General features: G+C 35.7%; 1 protein-coding gene and 1 non-coding gene across 2 annotated transcripts in view; both read left to right on the plus strand.

Annotated features, from left to right (window-relative positions):
* Positions 1-19,033, plus strand: part of LOC140142572 (atrial natriuretic peptide receptor 1-like) — a 55,797-nt gene that overhangs the window by 23,659 nt on the left and 13,105 nt on the right. The window contains exons 8-12 of the mRNA XM_072164566.1: positions 3,037-3,115; positions 4,735-4,852; positions 5,311-5,463; positions 10,219-10,323; positions 10,842-10,913. Coding sequence (XP_072020667.1) covers positions 3,037-3,115; positions 4,735-4,852; positions 5,311-5,463; positions 10,219-10,323; positions 10,842-10,913 — 527 coding nt within the window. The remainder of the gene's footprint in view (positions 1-3,036; positions 3,116-4,734; positions 4,853-5,310; positions 5,464-10,218; positions 10,324-10,841; positions 10,914-19,033) is intronic.
* Positions 12,134-12,207, plus strand: Trnat-agu (transfer RNA threonine (anticodon AGU)). The gene has a single exon. It is a non-coding gene; the product is annotated as a tRNA-Thr (tRNA).

The raw sequence follows: 19,033 nt of genomic DNA on the forward strand, positions 1-19,033 counted from the left end.
GAAGCGAGTTCCAAACAGCCGGGGCAGCGAAATGAAAGGAGCGTTCACCAGCCGATTTTAGATTTACACGGGGAGATTTCAATAATCTTTCAGTAGAAGATCGAAGTGATCGAGCTGGTTTGTACGTGCAGAGCGTAGCAGACAGATAAGTTGGTAAAGTATCTTCAAAGTGCCGAAAAGCAAAAACAGCTAACTTATACTGAATCCGAAATTCTAATGGCAGCCAGTGAAGCTCATATATGACGGGGGTGATATGCTCATACTTCCTTTTCTTCATGATTAAACGGGCCGTGCAATTTTGTATTCTTTGAAGTCTGTTAAGTTGGTCAGTGGTGATACCAGTCAAGGACGAGTTACAGAAGTCAAGACGTGATGTAATAATTGAATTGACAAGACATGATGTAGCTTTATCAGACAGATAAGGCCGAATACACCCAATACGTCTTAAAGACAAAAATGATAAACGGCAAACTTCACTGATGTGACTGGACATGGATAACGTTTGATCTAATCTCACCCCAAGGTACTTAACAGACTCCTGTATTTTGATATCAGAATTCAAAATTGTGATGGAATTACTAGCAACCTGCTTAACACGCGAAGTGGTGCCCACAATCATAACCTCGGTCTTATCTGTGTTTAGCATTAGCTTATTGCTGTCCATCCAACATAAAATATCACTGATACATTCCTGAATTGCGATCTTAGTTACCTCAAACTTCTCAGGAGGACCACTTTGAAACACAACGGTATCATCGGCATACTTATGGAAAGAGCAATTGTGAAGATTGATGACATCTGAGAGGGATTGGGAATATAATGTAAACAAAACTGGCCCCAATACAGAGCCCTGTGGAACCCCGTACAAAAGTGGGCACGGATTTGAAGTAGAACCATTAACAATGACAGATTGGAATCTTTGTGACACATATGAATGAAACCATTTAAGAACATTGCCACTGATACCGAAAGTGATTTCAAGGCGTCTGAGAAGAATTGAGTGGTCAAGCGTATCAAACGCAGCACTGAGGTCAAGGAGGGCAACGAGTGAGACAAATTTCTCATCAGAGTTTTTGAGCAGGCGGTCCATGACACTCAGTACTGCGGTTTCAACACTATGACCCTTCCTATACGCAGATTGATTTATTTCCAATAGGTTATTGTCAAAAAGGTGTTGCTGCAATTGACGAAGAACCACTCTTTCTAGAAGTTTTGAGATAAACGGTAGATTGGATACCGGTCTGAAGTTCTTTAGATTATTACAGTCAAGTCCATGTTTCTTAAGAATTGGAACTACAACAGCCTCTTTAAGTTTAGATGGAACAAAACCTAATAGAAGAGACTCGTTAATGATACGAGTGATTAGAGGAATCAGGCTCTCGGCACATTGTTTGACAATATAATGTTGGAAGTGGGTCCAGGATGCAGGTTTTATTGGGCATTTCCTTATTAATATTATTATATTATATTATATTATATTATATTATATTATATCATTACATTACGTTACATTACATTGCATTGCATTACATTGCATTGCCTTGCATTGCATTGCATTATATTGCATTGTATTACATTATATTGCATTGTATTACATTACATGGCCTTCATTTTGCACAATCCTTTAAAATATATTTTGTGAAACGTTTACAACATAACACAACTCACACATGCCAAATAAAGCAGACTTGTTTGCTCTAATGACCGGACCGGCTCAATTAACAAAAATCGATGGTAATTCAACCTATGTTTTATTTATTGTTCTTGAAAATGTAAATATTTGAAGAAATAAGCTTCTATGGAAATATAATTTCCAACATGTGGAGTATATATTATTACTCTTCTTTTTTATGTGTGTTATTAGTGCTATTGATCAGAAATATTGTACATCATCTTGTAAGAAGCGTCTCGCCAATGTCCTTGTAGTGAAAAGCTGTAAGGCATTGAATTTCTACACAAAAATTGTCATTTTGCTCAAATTGCAATATCTTAATACAGAAGCAACTCTGAATTGAATATTGATGTAAAAAGCGAAGGTTTTGATCAAAATGGTTAGAAACCATTGATTTGAAAAATTAAATAAAAATGGTTGCTTTGGATTCGTGAAACATATTGTGAAACCATGTTTTGCAATTGAAAAGCCATTCTAGGCAAAAAGTAAGTTGGTCGTGTTTTGGATTTTTAGTTTTGTTATGAACAGCTTACCAACCATACATCCGCACGGTTACGTTGCATAGCAATGTGCGTCCTCAACCTCACAATGGGCACAAGCTAATAAGTCGACGTCGAGTCGATGACGTCGATTCCACGTCGATTCAACTCAACCTGATTTCAACCTAACCTATTGAAATCACTGTCGTTGAAATTACGTCCGTCCCAATCAACCACAACAAACCCGTTTTCAACTACATTCCAACGTGAAGTTGATGTCTGGTCAATGTGGGTAGAAATGGATTGAAATTTGGTCGACATCAGGTTAAAAATCCTGACATCGAAGTTTATACAGCGTTGATTGGACGTCGAACTGTCGATTCAACGTCAATTCAACGTTTATTGTTCAACCTGTGCCCACTGTGCTCGCTAGACTATAAGTCGTCTTTACTAGAAAGAACAGCTGATACATTCAAGGTCAACACTCTATTTATCATTACAGCATTAGGTCATTTTAAGGTGGCACTGCTCCCTCTGATAAATGTTGTGACTAATTTTGCATTTCTCTCAAAAATAACTACACATTGGTAACAAAAGTTATGTACATTATAAGGGCAAGGAATCCAATTACTTGACTGAAATTTCAGTGATTCAAGACAAGTGGTTCATTAAGAAATGAGGTACATTATTATAAATAACGTACCGTTTGTCTTGAGTCACTGAAATTCCAGTGTAGTAACTGGATTCCTTGCCCCTATAATATACATAACTTTTGTCACCCGTGTGTTATTATTTTTTGAGAAAAGTGCAAAAATAGTCACAAATTTATCAAGGGTGTAGTACGACCTTAAACGTATTTAAATTAATATTCTTTTCTTGATTTAGAGTTGGGAGTCATATTGGTGGCCTCCGGTGCTGCTTTCGTTGTAATCGTTGTTCTTCTTGTTGTTGGTCTTCTTTACAGGTAAGTATTATATCCACTGGAATGAAAGTTCATCTGTGTTGGTAGTAAACATAATTTAGAGGTTTTTAAAAAGCTTTGATCACAACACAAAAATTTGCGTACCTGAAATTTTCAGTCGACACTTCGACTTTCTATAGCAGTTCAAGGAACCCAGATATTTTGAGCGTGGTGTGAAGGAGGACATCTATATCAGAGTGAACCAGCCATCGCTGAACAGAGAGATGGGGGCCGATACAAGCTACCTAGAGTCTACGACCTTATTTTGGGGTAAAGTGACCGAAACGTCGCTGACCTCTAATTTGGGTTGCCAGTCTGCTGATGAAAGTCGAAGTGTCGACTGAAAATTCCAGGTACGCAAATTTTTGTGTTGTGATCAAAGGTTTAAACCACAAAATTAAGTATATATCCATTTAACATTGTTTTACTTTGCAAAGTGTGTAAAAGATTCTTTTTCTTATTGTGTCAACACACGCTAGATATTGTGTTTCAGCCCGAGCTGCACACAACTCTTGAAACGTAATATCATTGTTCTCGGCAAGGTCCTCAGCTGGTTCAGTTCCACATAATTATGCAGGTCACATCTTCGGTGTTTAGATAACCCTACTTTTTGAGAGTCATTTACATCGACCAGTACAGGCTCTCATTCTGTTAAGGCATTTCCATTCAGCCCAGTGTGAGTCGGCACCAGTGGGCGAAGTTCTTCTTTGGCACTTATAGACATGGATGTTGTTTGTGGAAGATTGGTGGCCCTAACGCAGCTCTGGTACCTTCAGCTTGTGCATTTGGTTCAACTTATAAATGATGTTATAATGCCTCTAAATCTGTCATGTCAGTACAATAAAGGATGTTCAATGACAATGCTATTGGCGAAGGCACGGTGACATTTTCCCTAAATCCGGGCTTTACATTCCCTCTCAGCAATAATAAATCACTGAATATTCCACTATTTTGGGTAAAAAATTCGAAATTATATGCACATGCTCAGGTTTTACCTTTTATATAATCTCCCAAACACTCCGATGCCGCCACTGAGGACACGTTGGGCTATGAGGCGAGTTTGTTTATTCAACTTGCCGCTTCAGCCTTTTAAAGAAGATATTGGAAATGTCATGCAAATATAATATCTTTGTCCATTGAGGAGCAAACGAGTAATTAAAACATAGCCTATTCTAACATTGAAATATGGCCGATTGTGATCACGTATTACAAACGCAATATTAGAATCAGCTGAACGTTAGAATTTTAGATAATAGACAGTCATGATAATGGGTTCGACTTTCGACAAGAAAGGTGCATTAAGTGAATGTGGGTTATCCTTATATTACATAATAATTCAAAAAAGGATTTTGATCTATAATTTCCGGTCACGGATTAAAATACAATGTACAACCCTCACCTGAATGAAGCCAATTTTTAGATACGTGTGGATAGCATGCATAAATATATTTCCGTGTAATAGCGTCCTTGTTAACATGGAAGGTGTATTCCAGAAGGCAGAATAACCATCGACCTATGTTATAACCTGTAATATAACTTCCTACAACAGGTGGTACGTAATGGCGTAGCTATATCATGATAGTTTCTTTATTCCATCTCTTTAATTTTCATTTATCTCGTAGAAATTATAAATATGAAGCTGAATTGCGTCGAGAAACATGGAAAATCAAATTTGAAGACATTATATTTTCACATAATAACAAGAAATTAGGAGCTAGCATTGATTTTAGCACAGGAAGGGTAAGTCGTTTATTTCATACCCAGTCACTTTAGAAATAAAAAGCCTGTACGTAAAGTAAACAAAAAACCCCAATAAATCGTGAAAATAAATAATAAGAAACAATCACGAAACACACAATCAAACACATATAAGTACACGTACCAAATGTTGAAACACTGCAATGAGCATTATGAGGATTTTATTATTTCATTCCTTCCGCCTTCTATTTGGCTTGTTGTCATTTATACATATTATTGAATTGGCGAGATTGGACAGAATAAATGTAACAAGTATAACCAATAACACAATATCGACATAATAAGTAAGGATTGCTTCTGCGACAAAACTTAACAATTGGTATTCTATTTTAAATGTCCATCTCTGTGATTGTAGTGCTGATTTTATCTTACATCTACTCCATCCATTAAGAAACATATTATAACAATTCCATGGGTACTCTGTTTGTTCTTCATTTTAGATTTCACAAATCAGCAGAGCGGATAATATATCTATGCTAAGTTCACATGTTTATAGTCGAGTTGGGAAATACCAAGGAAATTGGGTCGGCGTTATGACGATCAACAAGCAAACTGTCCAGATTACAAGGGATATTCTAACAGAATTTAAAGACGTAAGTACGGAACAGTTTTTTTTATTTATAACATTTGGCAAAAAGCACAGGCAATACCCAATAGTGCTCAAAGAGCACTAAATTAAAGGGAAGCCCTACATACAAAGCGAACAAAAATAAACTGAAAAGCAAAAACAAGATAAAAAAGACAACTATTGAGGGTTTTAACTGCAGCCCTGAAAGCGGACAAGGTGGGACAACAGACAACATTTTCTGGCAGCGCATTCCATAACATAGGACCAAGGTGGAAGAAACTTCTTTGACAAAGTGTGAGGCGGCTGAAAGGTGGGTAAAGAGCTCGGGAATGGTTACATCTTGAGTTGGAACGCGAATGAGGAGTGAATACATTAGGAGCAGATGAAAGGCCGGCAAGAATTTTGAACACATGGCGCACCGTAAAGGAGTCGCGACGGGCCTCAAGAGAGGGGAGGTTAGTTTGGGAAAGAAGGCTGTCATGATCCAGGTCCCAAGAATGTAATATGACCCGGCAGGCAAACCTCTGAACAGATTCCAGGCGGTTGGTTTGGGTTTTGGTGAGTGGGTGCCAGGTTGAGCTGCTGTACTCAAGAGCTGGACGGACTAGAGAAATGTACAAGGTGCGACGAAGATGTTGAGGAGCAAGGTGGAAGTTCCTATGTATCATGCCAATCATCCGACGAGCCTTCTTACAAAGGACATCAATGTGAGTGTTCCAATTTAATATACTAGAAATGTGAATGCCAAGGAAGGTGATGTCTGTCACTCTATCAATGGGTTGGTTGTTAAGTTTTAAAAGAAGGTCCGGGTAGGGGTTGATTTTGGTGGAGATAATCATGGTTTTGGTTTTCTTAGCATTGGCTTGAAGTGGATTGCAAGAAAACCAAACGGGGATTTTGGTGATGTCCTCTTGAAAGTCGGCTAAGTCCTGGTGGTTGTTGATTGGCTTGTACAAAGTTGTGTCATCCGCATATAGAACTAATTTGCTACCGGCAGAAAATGGGATGAGAGATATGTTGTTGATAAAAAGCAAGAAAAGAAGGGGCCCCAGGACAGACCCTGGGGAACCCCAGAAACAACGGGAACAAGACGAGAGGAACACCAATGGACGGCAACACACTGGTACCTGTCTGTAAGGTAAGAATTAACCCATGACAGCAGTTGACCAGATATGCCAAAAGCACTAAGTTTTTGAAGCAAAAGTCTGTGTGGCACTTTATCGAAGGCTTTCGCCAGATCGAAAAGTGCAACCACGACATCTTTGCGGGCTTCAATGGCATTGTGCCAGTCTAAGATGGCTGTAAGAAGGGCATCTGTGGTAGATGAATTTGGAAGGAATCCAAATTGCCTCTCAGTGAGCAGATTGAATTCTTGAAGGTGGGAGAGAATATGTTTATGAATAACTTTCTCTAAAATCTTGGAAATGATGGGCTGAGAGAGATGGGACGGTAGTTTGTAATGGACTTTTGTCCCCAGATTTGAAAATAGGAATGACACGACAAATTTTCCAAGCAGAGGGGACCCTGCCAGAAGACAAGGAAAGATTGAAAATATAGGTCAGAATTGGGGAGACGGTGATGGCGGTACCTTTAAGCATGGCACCCGAAATACCATCAATACCAGCAGCAGAGGACGATTTCCGGAGAAGGATGAGATCAAATACGTCCTCAACTGTACAAACTACACTGGAAAGATTCCCAGGAGGATGGTAAATACTGGATGGAGTTTGAGAAATATCGACGTCGTCGGATTAAAACATTCAGCAAAAAATTGACTGAAAAGATTGGTAATGTCTTGGGATTATCAGCAATAACGTCATTGTATTGCATGGTATCAGGAATGGATGGGCGACCAGATAAGGACTTCACATATCCCCAAAAACGCTTACTGGGAGAATCGCCATCAGCAAGGGAAGCAAGATAGGAATGTTTAGCTCGCTTAAGCAGGTTAGACAATCTATTTCTAAGGTACTTGTACTTTAAATAGATATCTTCCCGCTTTGTGGATTTCCATTTCTTGAACAATTGATGTTTCTTTCTAATTAACTTACGGAGGTCACCAGTTAGCCAAGGTGGATTTTTGGCTTTACAACGAATAGTTTTCTGGGGGATACACTCAGTCATAGTTTGCATAAAAAAGTCATGAAAACATATCCAGGCACCTTCAATGTCTAAGTTATGATCTAACTGAAATGAAGACAACAATGAGTTAGCTTTCTCCCAGTCCGCATCAGAATATTTCCATACTGACCGGGGAATAGGTTTGGAGCTGTTTGGCTTGAAGTTTGAAGCTACTAGCTGACTGACCGCATCTATCGACCTACACGGAAAAATTAAACTCTGCCAAAATATCTCCTGTTTTGAATAAACGTTTCTTAATCCACGTGTTTCTCGCCTTTTAATCTTAATTTCCCAAAAATAGAGTCGCGTTTCATGGAATACTCGGCAGGCAGGACTGACTCGGCCGGAGACTTGCAACCTCCTATAAACATAATAAATAGATTTTCCGGGCGCACTAAAACACTCAAAGAATCCACCAAATGGCTCGGTCTAATATAAGGACCACCCCTTCACTAGGAGCCACAACATGCTCATCTATCAGGGTGCACTTCTTTAACCCCAATACATTTGCACATTCATTGATTGACCTTTGAAAATTTGGGTACAAAAACTCATATTCTGCAACTTGAGGTCAAAGTTTGCCCTATTATGGTTTTATTGAGTTTATTGAACTATGCCAGTGGGATGAGGCCATTTTGGTCCACGGTGCTTGTGCTCATCAAAATTACCTACCACGTTACTAGGGATGAAGGCTGGTGAAGATATTAAGATTAGATTAGTGATTTCCTTTCTTTTCTAGCCAACAGTATGGTGTTAGTTTACATATTTGTACGATCTTTAGCCAAAGTATTAGTTTTATACTAAGAATTCCTATGAATAGTGCGAGGTCGCACTTACATTATGACGCAACAGTGACACTACTTGAAGGATGGTGGTACTTACTTTAATATCAATGGATAGAGGAGACATAGCGGAGACATATTGTTATCCATTGGTACCAATCCAATAGAATAGCATTCAGTTAAAATACGCATCTAGTACCCCCGGGTTGTACCACCCCGTTGGTTAAGTGCGTAACTAAAATATAAATTGGTAAGACAGTATAATGGGAAGTAAATCTTACATTTGATTAGCACATATTGATGCAACTGAAAGCAGAAACATAAATTAATGCTATACAAAAACTATTGTTTTTGGTTTAAGATCACTTTAATAAAGCTGAAACGACCCAGAATAAAAACGTAAAATTACGCTGAGTTCAATTCCTTTCTTCATCAATACTCTGCAAAAATACCAAGATAGGTACAAAGCTCATGACACTTGCAACCTGATGCGGTAATTGTGTTAATGTCTATATAAATGATTGGTTTGGCACTTACTCCGTCACAGGTCTTAAATTACAAGGCAGAATTTAAAAACATCTTCAATGATGCGATTATAGCGTGCTTGAATTACCATATCTAGCCGACCTTTAAATGCCGTATGCGTCACCTTATTCAAGCACTTCCTATTTTAGATAATTATGCAAAAGTAATATTATTTGCAGAACTAGTTATAAGAACCTCTGATCCAATTACGTGAACTCATTTGAATGTATTTCCCATACATATCTAAATCGTTCACGATAATATAAAAATCAGATTCAGAAATGTTAGAACTTTGAATCCGGCAAAATCACCGGCACGAGATGGTTAATCTGTTAATACTAATTACATTTTGTAAAAAGTTACATCGGTGTGGCTCGGATTTATTTGATATAAGACCAATTGTATTTCGTTCCTATGTAAATAGTGACTTTGTAATTGACCATTATTCAAGGACGTCAAATTATGTTAGCATAATGCATCTGAACCATACACATCATCAGGTGTGAGTAAGATGGGTCCATTGCTAATTTGAGTTGGGGGAAAACCCAGGTCCAAATACATGTACGACAGAAATTTTTATTTGCTGAATTTGTTTACTGAATTTTCTTTAAGTCTAAAGAAATCCCACCCTTTTTGCAACTTCTTTTGTGTGCCTGTTTTGCTTCTAGTTCATATAGGAATCGATACTTTATCAATATTATTCATTGACGTTTTTACTAATTTGGTTTAATTTGATATAATTCGGTTTGAATTCGGAACACATGATTTCCTGGAAACAACTCTCGAGCTTTTTCTTCATATGTTGATCAGTACTCGTAATATTTCGTCCAGATCAGGGACATGATTTTATTTACAAATTACTCATATAGTTTGTAATAGTATAGTCAACATTCTTCCAGGCGTGATGTAGTACAAATTAAGCCTTCAAGGTTTTCAATATTTAAACGATAACACATTAAATCCAACCCACTATTTCAAAAAATCTTATTGGAAATTACTGTATGCTTATAATGCCCATATTGGTTGATTATGTACCTTGAAAGGCCGCTTCAAATATATTCCGACGTGTAGGGCCTTATTTTCTTATGTACTAGACAATGTTCAGCTCAGACTATGACCACTATCTCTTATCTATGGCACAAGAAATACGAATCGCGAAAATCCAGTGTCTTATACGTCGGGTGGGGCGGTTAGTGGACTTTCGAGGTCAATCTTTCTTGAGCAATCAGAGCCTGAGCAGTGATAGTTGGTAACTGAGAAAAAACAGGTCCTATTCGTCGGACTACTTCAAATATGTGATGATTGTATAAAATATTCTTATGAATCTTTTTTTTTTTATATAATACTTGCAGTTACGGGATATGTCCAACGCCAACGTTAACGGTTTCATCGGAGCATGCGTTGATCCAGGCAATGTGTCGCTAATATACGAGTATTGCAGCAGAGGAAGTTTACAGGTACAATGACGGTCTCTTTCTAAATTGTATATAATGTAGGTTTGGGTGGGTGGGTGGGATGTAGGATTGCTCACGGGTGGCGTGCATCGGGCTGTGTGTTTTCAAATATCATCATATGTTTAGTGCAAGCAATAAACTCGCAGTCAACTGTCTTAATTGGCATTCACGAAAACTGTTGTAAACACCTTCATGCAAACTTCAAATTAAACAATGACCGTGGGCAACCATTAGAAACCAAACATTTATACGTAGTGCTGACCTCGAGGACTCAAACTATTTGTATGTTACGTCCAATAATTATACAATCATTCTTCCTTCCTTTAATATGATATATCACAATATCAAGGACACAGTTCATTAGCCACAGTGTACGGCAATTATGTGCAGATATTCACCTATCAGTAATCATACCCAGAAAATAAAAACCCAATACCGTAGATTAGCATTTTGAACTGCGTCTTAAGATATGAGGCTCTTATGTTGGGTTATGTCAATGATATGTTTGTATTCGTTTTCAGGACGTGCTTGCAGATGATCGTATTAAATTAGATTTCTTATTCCAGTGGTCATTTGCTCAAGACGTTGCTAAGGTATGAAACAAGGAGTGATTTTATTTCCATATTTAAACAAGTCGTTAAAATTGGCAGCCTCAGTTCATACTTACGTCATATCCATTTTGTCTGTGCAAAATGAAGCTTTTTGGTACAGCGCAATCTTGACCTTGGATATATCTTGCTTAAGATTGGGTCAGTACCTAGGCTTGAAGTATCTGGTGTATGGGTGGCAATATAGTTGTAGTTGAATGTTGTTTAAAGAATGATTGCCACTCAGAAAAGCAAAATGAAAGCAAAGATCAAAATAAAACATACCAAGACATTAACACAAAGGGTTATTCCATTTAAAATCCACACTACCCCTGTGGAAGATTTTCCAAATATCTTCCACAGGGGGAGTACGAATTTCAAATGGAATGAATACATTAGACAGTTCCATTTGAATTTCATACACCCTCTGATAAAGATTAAACCTGAATCTTCCACTAAGGGAGGTGAGTTTCAAATGTACCTGCTACATGTATGTGTTTATTCTATTTGAAATTCATACTCCTCCTGTGAAAGATATTTCCAAAATCTTCCACAGGGGTAGTGTGGATTTTAAGTGGAATAGCCCAATTCTTGGCCCTAGAGTCATTTCAAAGTTTAATATTACAGAACTATTGCCACTCACAAGGCAAAATGAAAGATAAGATAGATAAAACATACGTAGTCATTTACACAATTATTTGCCCTAGAATCATTTCAAAGTTGGATATTACAGAAACTTTATTATCGATATTGTCATCGTCTACTTTGTTCCACGTTTTCATCTGGTTTTCATTATACGGAAAGGGTCACTCATTATTGCAAACCATTTATGGCAATTCATTTTATGCAACATTTATCAGAAACGTGACACTACTAATTGCGTCTTGGTTGATCGAGGCTTGTTTCATTTGTTTTATAACCTTGTGTCATTTAAACAGGTAACAAAACGTGTTTTAAATATGCTTTGGCGTAAAAATTAATGCATAATATATTAATGTATTAGTGAATGTTTTTCACTGGCTGTCATTTATGTATGTGGAGACTTGTGTTAAGAAACCTTTCTCAGATTTAATTTCCCACATGGTTAAACTTTATTTCTCCGTCTCGACTATGATTTCGGAATGATTTCCAAACCTCTTTCTTAAAGCTTCTTGGATGAGAAGATGATAGAGGGCGGGTATTGAGCTGAAGGCCTATAGATAATAACATCACTGCTCTTCTCCATCTGACTCATTAGCTCAGTTGGCAGAGCATCGGTCCAGTGATCCGAAGGTCCCAGGTTCAAACCCTGGATGGTCAGTGAATTTTTTTCACTGGCTGTCATTTAAGTATGTGGAGACTTCTGTTAAAAACCTTTCTCAGGCATAATATATTAGTTTGCTAATTTTTAATCAATAGTAACTCCAACAACATGAACTAATAGGATGGCTAAAATCACCAGCTAAAATGTCTGCACCAACATACAATTATCGTAATGAATATTGACCATCCCAGCAAACACAAAAACGTTTTTTAAAACGTTTTAAATAAATTATATTTTGGGTTTTGGTTTAGGTAAAAACGTTTTAATAACATTAAAATGTCGGGTTATATAAAGGTCATGAAATCGTTTTAAAACGTTTTGTATGAAAACACACTACAACAATATTTTAAAAATGTTTTCAAAATGTCATTGAAAACTATTTTTGCAAACATTTTGGCCAAATATTTTGTCAACACTTAAATAACATTATGTTAAAATATTTGCACCTAGCAAATACAGAAATGTTCTTAAAATATTTTTTATAAAACGTTTTAATAACATTTAAATGTCGGGTTATATAAAGGTCGTGAAAACATTTTAAAAACGTTATTGTAAATATTTTGGGCAAACATTTTTTGCAAAATATTTTTTTTTTTTTTTAATAACATTCTGTTTGGAATGATTTGTACCAAGTTTTCAAAAATGTTTTTGTAATGTTATTAAAACGTTTTTATACCCTTTATATAACCCGGCATTTAAATGTTTTCTGTAAAACATTTATGTTTGCTGTGCAGTAAATTACCAACAAATGTTATTTAATGTTATGAAAACGTTTTATACCATTAATGTACCCTTTATATAACCCGACATTTAAACGTTTTCTGACAACCTTTTATAACCTTTTGCGAATGATGTCGAAAACGTTTTGAGTTTGCTGGGATTACACGATTGAATCGCCCCAAGGTTTACACAAAAAAAAGATATCTAAAGACCCTGTATAAATGTTATTCCTTGCAAGTTTAATTTGAACGTTTGAATGTTGATCAAAAGCTTATACATTGTAAATTTATTTAAATGCAAAACAAAAAAACTGATTACGTCCAGCCAATTTACAAGTTATTACGCCACGGAAAGATAATTGCAGAAAATGATTCTAAAAGCGTTTCACCTTTTAGCATTTGTATAAGGAGGTATTATTTCCATTACCATAAATGTTTACGTACGTATATAACATCCGGCTGAGTACATTTACGTTAATGTGTTTGTAAGATGATAAATGATGCGTCGTAACGAATATGTCATATTTTTTAAATATTTAACTCGTTCGTTTTGTATTACTCTCGCTCTCTCACCTTTCTCTCATTATTTCTCTCACTTTTTCTTGTTATTTTGTACGGTCTCATTTCACCAGCCCCCCTTCCGTATCTATTTCTCTCTTCTCTCTCCGGTCTTTTTTCAATTTCTCTCTCCATATCATTACCTTGCATTTGTCTGTGTTGTGACTTGCCTGATATCAGAGCGTATTCCCAAATATCGTTTTATTTCCGTTTAGCTCCTTCCATTATCTCAGAACTGATTTCTTAATTCTTAAATTCAACCTCTTGTGCCTCTATATCTTCATAATTCTTTCTTTCTCTAAAAACACACAATGATATGACCTAATCACAAACAGTGGTGTCAATCCATTTTGAAAAGTGGTGAGACATGACATTTGGTCTGAATTGTCAAAAAGTGGCTGAAAAGAACAAAAAATTAGTAATTTTGCCAAAAAAGTGGGAAAATGTACCCCGTCCACCCAGAATTGATGCACATGATCACACAAACAAACACACAAACAAACAAACAAAACCGCCAAATACATACTGCAAACAGCACACACCACAAATCTACCCGCACACACCAACTTGAATGTTGGTCTAAATTAAGCGCACAACAGTGCCTGAAACAACAATTATGAGAATATTAATGTCCATTATCCTAGTTCTCCATCTAGCTATACAGAATTTTCTTAAAGCGAACAAGTAAGGATTTGATGTTTAACCAATCTTTATCAATTTCTATGTGATTGTTTGGCTATTTTCTTCTCGTTTTGGCAACTTTATGTATATTGCTATCCGTCGACTAATTTTCATTCAAAAATGAAAGCGAGATTGATGTTTACTTGTGAAATCAATGTGTCGTCTCAGTTGGCAATAGTTCATCGCAACTGGGTTAATTAATAATATATAGAACGTCTGCTAAATACCATCGAGGAACTTACATGTTTGATATAAAGTATGATAATCAATTTACTCACACTCACCTTTATATATGTTAGAATCGCAATCAGTGGCGTATCATGATGTGGTAATTTTGTTATTACACAAAATATAGTGCCCTGTTAACTAACCATGTGGATAAAATAATTAACTCTTTTTTCTATAGTGGCGCTTTTACTAAATGAAAACGTACCCTACGGTTATTTTGATTATTGAACGCTTTTCACTGTGGACACTCAATGTCATTTTAAACAGTCTTACTAAAACGCTATACAAACCAACCCGTTGTGAACTTAGTCGTTGTTATCAATCCAAAGTGTTGCACTTTCTCAACAGAAGGAGTGTAATAATGAGAATCACTTATTTACCATAGTATGGAAATAAATATGAAAAAAACCATTTATTAACCTCAATATATAATGATATTAAAATGCCTCTGTTTACATTCTCTATTCACCTGTGTATTTCTTAATTAATAAATTTCGATATGAAAATTCAATTTTTTACCAAGGCAATTTCATGCATTAACCTAAAAAAACAAATTGAAAAAAGAAACGATTTGGAACAGCATATATGTGTTTAATGATGTCACGCATCGTAATTTTTGGGAAGAAAATGGAGCAAAGAACTTGGTTAATTCATTGAATAGAATTTAATAAAAAGCACTTTTCAGGTAAATTATAAAAATGCACATAGAATTTGGAATTGCCATATCAACACATTATTAATTTCCTTTTTTTTTCAACCTACACAGTATTAATCATTATAGGAAAAATCTGCTTACTTAAATTTCAACTTTTGATATTTTGTTATTAATTATAGAACATACCAAATGCCGAGTTTAGTTAAATAATGACATTGGTATCACAGACAAATCTCGAGAAACTGAATATAAAATCCTTACTTTCGTTCCACAAATTCTACTCGTATTATTAGCTCTGCTTTAATGCATCGAGCACTCTGCACCTTCCTCCAAGTATAAAATCCATATACATGTATATTTCCATATTTAAACAAGTTTTTCAAACTGGCAGCCTCGAGATCATTCTCACGACATATCCATTTTGTCTGTACAATATGAAACTTTCTTGACCTTGGATATATCTTGCTTGAAATAAGAATGGGTCCAGTACCTGTGCTTGGGTATCTGGTGTATTAAATTGGGGGCAATATAGATAACAAATGTTATTGTAGGAGAATATTGTTTAACTATTGCCACTGAGAAAAGCAAAATGAAAGACAAGATAAAACATACGAAGTCATTAACACAATATTCTTGGCCCTAGAATCATTTCAAAGTTTAATATATTACAGAAACTTTATTACCTAATTGTTATCGTCTACTTTGTTCCACGATTTCATCTGGTTTTCATTATATGGAAAAGGTCACCCATTATGGCAAACCATTTATGGCAATTCATTTTATGCAACATAGTTTATTACCAATAATGCTTTTCAGAAACGTGACACTACTAACTACTCGTCTTGGTTGATTGAGGCTTGTTTCATTTGTTTTATAACCTTGTGTCATTTAAATGCTTAACAACAGGCAACAAAACGTGTTTTAAATATGCTTTGGCGTAAAAATTAATGTATAATATATTAGTTTGCTAACTTTTAATCAATAGTAACTCACGAACTAATAGGGTGGCTAAAATCACCAGCTAAAATGTCTGCACCAACATACAATTATCGTAATAAATATTGACCATTACACGATTGAATCGCTCCATGGTTTACAAAATAAAGTATATCTAAAGACCTTGTATAAATGTTATTCCTTGCAAGTTTAATTTGAACGTTTGAATGTTGATCAAAAGCTTATACATTGTAAATTTATTTAAATGCAAAACAAAAAAACTGATTACGTCCAGCCAATTTACAAGTTATTACGCCACGGAAAGATAATTGCAGAAAATGATTCTAAAAGCGTTTCACCTCTTAGCATTGTATAGGTATTATTCCCATTACCATAAATGTTAAGTACGTATATAACATCCGGCTGAGTACATTTACGTTAATGTGTTTGTAAGATGATAAATGATGCGTCGCAACAGATATGTCATATTTTTTTAATATAGAACTCATTGGTACTGTATTGCTCTCGCTCTCTCCCCGGGGCTCTCTCACCTTTCTCTCATTATTTCTCTCAATTTCTCTTGTTATTTTGTCTGCCCCCCCCCTCCCTTCCGAGTCTATTTTCTCTTCTCTGTCCGGTCTTTTTTTTTTGTCTTTCTTTCTCCATGTCGTTACCTTTCACTTGTCTGTGTTGTGACTTGCCTGATATCAGAGCGTATTCCCAAATATCGTTTTATTTCCGTTTAGCTCCTTCCATTATTTCAGAACTGATTTCTTAAAATTCTTAAATTCAACCTCTTGTGCCTCTATATGTTCATAATTCTTTCTTTCTCTAAAAACAAACAATGATATGACCTAATCACAAACAGTGGCGTCAATTCATCTTGAAAAGTGGTGAGACATTTGGTCTGAATTGTCAAAAAGTGGCTGAAAAGAACTAAAAAATAGTAATTTTGCCAAAAAGTGGGAAAAATGTCCCCCGTCCACCCAGAATTGATGCACATGATCACACAAACAAACAAACAAACAAACAAAACCGCCATACTGGAAACAGCACACACCACAAATCTACCCGCACACACTTGAATGTTTAATAGTCTAAATTAAACGCACGACAGTGCCTGAAACAACAATTATGAGAATATTAATGTCTATCCTAGTTCTCCATCTAGCTATACAGAATTTTCTTAAAGCGAACAAGTTAGGATTTGATGTTTAACCAATCTTTATCAATTTCTATATGATGTGATTGTTTGGGTTACATTACTAAAGTCTTATTCAGATTTCATTTGACAGCTTTTAAGCTGTAAAACCATCGCGTATACGCGCGCGACGTCAAGCGTGTGCATTGGACCTTGTGCAAATAATACGCGCTGGACGGCTAGCAGTACGCTTAATTTGTAAAAGGGAATCTGAATAAGACTTTATTACAATTTTGCTTTGGCTATTTTCTTCTTGTTTTGGGAACTTTCTATATATTGCTAACCGTCGACTAATATTCATTTAAAAACGAAAGGAGATGGATGTTTACTTGTGAAATCAATGTATCGTTTCGGTTGACAATAGTTCATCGCAACTGGGTTAATTAATAATATATAGGATGTCTGCTTTTGAGCGAATTCCATCGAGGAACTAACATGTTTGATATAAAGTATGATAATCAATTTACACACCCTCACTTTTATAGGCCTATATGTTAGAATCGCAATCAGTGGCGTATCATGATGTGGTAATTTTGTTATTACACAAAATATAGTGCCCTGTTAACTAACCATGTGGATAAAATAATTAACTCTTTTTTCTATAGTGGCGCTTTTACTAAATGGAAACGTACCCTGCAGTTATTTTGATTATTGAACGCCTTTCACTGTGGACACTCAATGTCATTTTTAAACAGTCTTACTAAAACGCTATACAAACCAAACCGTTGTGAACTTAGTCGTTGTTATCAATCCAAAGTGTTGCACTTTCTCAACAGAAGGAGTGTAGTAATGAGAATAGAAATAGAATCACTTGTTTACGATAGTATGGAAATAAATATGACAAAAAACATTTAACCTCAATATATAATGATATTAAAATGCCTCTGTTTACATTCTCTATTCACCTGTGTATTTCTTAATTAATAAATTTCGATATGAAAATTCAATTTGTTACCAAAGCACTTTCATGCATTAACCTAAAAAAGCAAATTGAAAAAAGAACGTTTTGGAACAGCACATTATGTGTTTAATGATGTATACGATTCACGCATCGTAATTTTTGGAAAGAAAATGGAGCAAGGAACTTGGTTAATTCATTTAATAGAATTTAATAAAAAGAACCTTTTTAGATAAATTACAAAAATACACATACAATTTGGAACTGCTATATTAACACGATGTCTAAAAATGTCAAACTACACAGTATAAATCATAATAGGAAGATTCCGGTTACTTTTAAAACTCTCAACTTATGTTAGAACATACCAATTGCTGAGTATTCTGAGTTAAACGATGACATTGGTATCATTGGTACAGACAAATCTCGATACACTAAATATAAAATTCATATTATATTTCCATATTAAAAAAGTCGTTCTAATTGGCAGCCTCAGATCATTCTCACACCATACCCATTTTGTCTGTACAAAATGAAGCTTTTGATACCAGCGTAATCTTGACCTTGGATATATCTTGCTTGAAATAGCATGGATCCAGAACCGCCTGCGCTTGAGTTATTGTTATCGTCTACTTTGTTACACGTTTTCATCTGGTTTTTGTTATAGGAAAAAGGTCACCCATTTTTGCAAACCATTTATGGCAATTCATTTTTATGCAACATAGTTTATGACCAATAATGCTTATCAGAAACGTGACACTTATGTCTTGGTTGATTAAGACGTAAGTGTGTAAGCTGGTCCTGTTTCATTTGGTTAATAACCTTGTGCCATTCAAATACTTAACAACAGGTAACAAAACGTGTTTTAAATATGCTTACAACTTACTGTATTTTTGACAACCCAGCAAACACAAAAATGTTTTTAAAACTTTATAATACGTTGTATG

This window comes from Amphiura filiformis, chromosome 20 (genome assembly GCF_039555335.1).
Source record: "Amphiura filiformis chromosome 20, Afil_fr2py, whole genome shotgun sequence".
Taxonomy (NCBI): domain Eukaryota; kingdom Metazoa; phylum Echinodermata; class Ophiuroidea; order Amphilepidida; family Amphiuridae; genus Amphiura; species Amphiura filiformis.